General features: G+C 38.6%; 2 protein-coding genes across 2 annotated transcripts in view; one reads left to right on the plus strand and one right to left on the minus strand.

Annotated features, from left to right (window-relative positions):
* acp7 (acid phosphatase 7, tartrate resistant (putative)) overlaps nucleotides 1-3,101 on the minus strand; it is a 24,935-nt gene extending 21,834 nt beyond the window's left edge. Inside the window, 3 exon segments of the mRNA NM_001099250.1 lie at nucleotides 258-458; nucleotides 987-1,117; nucleotides 3,069-3,101. Coding sequence (NP_001092720.1) covers nucleotides 258-458; nucleotides 987-1,104 — 319 coding nt within the window. The 5' untranslated portion in view covers nucleotides 1,105-1,117; nucleotides 3,069-3,101.
* The window catches only part of LOC141378485 (KATNB1-like protein 1), a 43,379-nt gene that overhangs the window by 32,317 nt on the left and 6,062 nt on the right, over nucleotides 1-5,000 (plus strand). The window contains exons 2-3 of the mRNA XM_073927988.1: nucleotides 3,816-3,887; nucleotides 4,994-5,000. The exon at nucleotides 4,994-5,000 is cut by the window's right edge and continues 52 nt beyond it. Coding sequence (XP_073784089.1) covers nucleotides 3,819-3,887; nucleotides 4,994-5,000 — 76 coding nt within the window. The 5' untranslated portion in view covers nucleotides 3,816-3,818. The remainder of the gene's footprint in view (nucleotides 1-3,815; nucleotides 3,888-4,993) is intronic.

The following is a 5,000-nucleotide window of genomic DNA, read 5'->3' on the forward strand; positions in this document are numbered from 1 at the left end:
ACACACAGCTCAGATTAAACACACACACAGCTCAGATTAAACACACACACAGCTCAGATTAAACACACACAGCTCAGATTAAACACACACACACACACACACCTCAGATTAAACACACACAGCTCAGATTAAACACACACCTCAGATTAAACACACACACAGCTCAGATTAAACACACACACACACACAAACACACACTCTTGTTGGCGGCGCTGCTACAGTGATACACTGAAACATTGTGTGTGTGTGTGTGTTACCGTATGAGGCTGCAGGTCTCAGATCAGTCAGCAGGACGCGGTGGATGTACATGACTCTGTATTCCGCTCCTTCATTAATGAAGATGCTGCTGTTTCCCGTCGCCGAGTGACTGAAGAGTTTTCCTCCCCATAACCCATATTCAACCACACTGTCAGTCTTATTAGCGCTCGACCAGGTCACCAGCATAGAGTTCTGCACACCTGAGGACAAACATTACCATTTATTATTATTATTATTATTATTATATTTAAGAAAATGAATCCATTAATAAATCTGCTACTGATTTAATATTCATGAAATATGACGTCTTTAATGTTGTGCATATAATAATATTTCAGAGTTATTAGAGTAATTATGGGCGGCATGGTGGCGCAGTGGGTAGCACGATAGCCTCACAGCAAGAAGGTTGCTGGTTCGAGACCCGGTTGGGTCAGTTGGTGTTTCTGTGTGGAGTTTGCATGTTCTCCCCGTGTTGGTGTGGGTTTCCTCCGGGTGCTCCGGTTTCCCCCACAGTCCAAACACATGCGCTATAGACTAGACTGGCTGTAGTGTATGAGTGTGTGTATGGGTGTGTATGGGTGTTTTCAGTGATGGGTTGCAGCAGGAAGAGCATCCGCTGTGTAAAACATATGCTGGAATAGTTGGCGGTTCACTCCGCTGTGGCAACCCCAGATTAATAAAGGCACTAAGCCGGCTGTGTGACGGACAGCTGTCAATCATCATCTCACCTGGATAGGAGATGTGCACCTGCTCAGGCTGAGTTCCTATAGGCACATCAGCGAACACAGCACACACACACAGGAGAAGAAGAAGAAGAGGAGGAGGAGGAGGAGGAGCCGCTGCCATCGCCACACCTGACCTGTGTGTGTGTGTGTGTGTGTGTGTGTGTGTCAGTCACATGATAAATAACAAATGAAAATGTTATGATGAAAAAACATGATGAAACACAACAAACACACACACACACCCACACACACACACACACACACACACACACAGACACACACTCTGTATTTTACACACACATCACTGTACATACACACACACTTTCTCACTCTATATTAGAAGCGCACACACACACACACACACACACACACACTTTCTCGCTCTCTACTGGAAACACACACTCACACACACACACACACACACACACTTTCTCGCTCTCTACTGGAAACACACACTCACAAACACACACTCACAAACACACACACGCACACACACTTTCTCGCTCTCTACTGGAAACACACACTCACACACACACACACACACACACACACACACACACACACACACACACACACACACACACACACACACACACACTTTCTCGCTCTCTACTGGCTGGCAACAGACACACACACACACACACACACACACACTTTCTCGCTCTCTACTGGCAACACACACACATTACTGTAAACACACACTCTACATACTCTACACACATTACTATAAACACACACACACACAAGCACAAAATAATACACTACACACTTTCTCCTACAGTACACACATTACTGTAAACACACACACACACTCTCTCGCTCTCTACTGAAAACACACACACTCTACATACACACATTACAGTAAACACACATACACAAACACACATACAGTAATACACTATACACACACACACACACACACACACACAGTATACTCTACAGTATACACACACACACACACTCTCTCTCTCTCTCTCTCTCTCTCTAAGTGAGGAGATCCTCAGCTCAGAGTCTGTATATAAAGTGCTGACAGAAGCAGCTTTTATGACTCACGCATGTGACACACACACACACACACACACACACACACACACACACACACACACACACACACACACACACACACACACACACACACACACACACACACACTTCCCTCTCAGAACAAAAATAAAAGTGTAATCGCAACTTCTTAATTTAGATTTATTAATGTATTTACCAACATTCTGATACAAACTCACTATTCTGAGAAATAAATGCAGTTTCTGAGAGTAAAAAGTCTCAATTTCACGACACACAGTGAGAATTCTAACATTATAACCAGCAATTGTGAATTTTTATTTCAGAATTTTTATTTTTTCCCCTTAAAATTGCAACTTTATTTTCATATTTGCAAAAAAATAAACTATGAATATCAGAACTGTGAGATAAAAGTCCCAATTCTGATTTATAAAGTAAGAGTTTTGACTTTATTTCATGCAGTTGTGATGTTATATCTCAGATTTCTGACCTTTGTGTCACGCAAATCAGAGAAAAATGATCATTTTGAGATTTGAAAATAAAGACAATCTTTATCTGTATTATTTAAGCATTACAATTAAAACATGTTTGAATACACTACTTAATAGTATTTAAATAGATTAGACATTATTCAAAGTGCTGTAAACAGTAATAAAGTGTTTTTGAACAATACTATAGTGAAGTACTGTAATTAATCTGTTAAGGTAATTCATCATTTCTATAAAACAACAACAGTATTATAAACAAATAAACTAATACTGTACTTATTATATTATAGGGTATATTATACAACAATACACCACAGTTTACTAAAGTATACTATAGTTTCTTCGTTTACAGGAGAATTCATTAAACAAAGCTGTAAATAAATACTATTATTTATGCAGTACTGTACACTTGACTGTGGTATGACTGAAAAATACTATTTACATAATGACTGTAGTATAGTTTATAACGAATAAACAACCTAAACTATCATTATGATCTATACAGAGGCATATTTGCAGTCAGATGAGTGTTAAAGGAACGGAAACATGAATTAAACACAAGAGGGGTTCATCAAACCTGTCTGTTTGCGCTTCTTCCTCAAATTGCTGCAGCGGTCATATGACCTGTGTTTTTAACCGTAGGGTCACGTGACATTCGCGTCCACGTGTGCGTGACGCGCGCGCTCTCGTCGTTGTTTTGGTTTTGTCCCGCGTTGTTTAAAACTGGGGAAACGCTCACACTGACGAAAATAACATGGAGGAAAACAAAAACGAACAAACAAGCGAACATGTCTGTAGAACTTTTGCATGTTTTAAATATTGTAGGCAGCAGACTGAAGAAGGCCAGGAGACTCGTCTTTTAATGAACAGACAGAGTAATCCTTGTGTTCGTTCCAAAGCAGCACCTTTCTCTCTCACACACAAAACATACCTGTCTCCTCCCATGGGAAACCACCCCTCACTCTCGAATGCGCAGACTCACTTTTCCCCAAAATCTAGGCCCTTAAAGCCCCATCATTACAAATACAGAAACACCCCAAAACAAAACTAAGGACCTGTCTTCTAGCATGCTACAATATTATTCTCATAAACTGGTTCATACTTCCAATTTACTGCAAAATAGCAGCACACAAATAAACACATCTTATCTTACTGATATTGTTCTGCTCCTTATTGTGTACAAATCATAAGAACTTATTGCGTTCGTGCAGAGCGCATGCGCGTTGTTGACCGTATGACGCTAATGATTGACAGCTGTCAGTCAGATGAGTGATGCTGACTGTGTGTGTGTGTGTGTATGTGTATGTGTGCGTTTGCGTTTTAGCTGATGATGTCCAGTGAAGATGAAGACCACAGATACAGGGTTCAGAGATCATCATCAGCCACACACACAAAGGTAAACACATGATTATTAGTGTTTAGAGTATAGTGTAGAGTGATTATTATATAATATTATGTTATGTTAATGACTGATGTTTTATTTAAATATTTATTGTTGTTTTTGTATTTTTTAATCATGCTTTTTTATGATTCTTTGATAAATTCCTCTTTAAATATTCTATCTATCTATCTATCTATCTATCTATCTATCTATCTATCTATCTATCTATCTATCTGTCTGTCTGTCTGTCTGTCTGTCTGTCTGTCTGTCTGTCTGTCTGTCTGTCTATCTATCTATCTATCTATCTATCTGTCTATCTGTCTATCTATCTATCTATCTATCTATCTATCTATCTATCTGTCTGTCTGTCTGTCTGTCTGTCTGTCTGTCTGTCTATCTGTCTATCTATCTATCTATCTATCTATCTATCTATCTATCTGTCTGTCTGTCTGTCTGTCTGTCTGTCTGTCTGTCTGTCTGTCTGTCTGTCTGTCTGTCTATCTATCTATCTATCTATCTGTCTATCTGTCTATCTATCTATCTATCTATCTATCTATCTATCTATCTATCTATCTATCCATCTATCTATCTATCTATCTATCTGTCTATCTGTCTATCTATCTATCTATCTATCTATCTATCTATCTATCTATCTATCTATCTCTCTATCTATCTATCTATCTATCTATCTGTCTATCTGTCTATCTGTCTATCTATCTATCTATCTATCTCTGTCTGTCTGTCTGTCCATCTATCTGTCTATCTATCTGTCTATTTATGTGTCTGTCTGTCTGACTCTGTCTGTCCGTCCGTCTGTCTGCCCGTTCGTCTTTTTATCTATCTTTCTATCCATCCATCCATATATATTTATATATCTCTCTAGCTTTTATATCTATCCATCCATCCGTCCGTCCGTCCGTTTATCTTTTTATATTCATCCATTCATATCTATCTGTCTATCTATCTATCTATCTATCTATCTATCTATCTATCTATCTATCTATCTATCTATCTATCTATCTATCTATCTATCTATCTATCTATCTATCTATCTATCTATCTATCAGGGTTGTACAATATCTTGCAAAGTTTTTGTCGCAATAATAGTATATGCATTATAGGTATCAC

This window comes from Danio rerio, chromosome 17 (assembly GCF_049306965.1).
Source record: "Danio rerio strain Tuebingen ecotype United States chromosome 17, GRCz12tu, whole genome shotgun sequence".
NCBI lineage: Eukaryota > Metazoa > Chordata > Actinopteri > Cypriniformes > Danionidae > Danio > Danio rerio.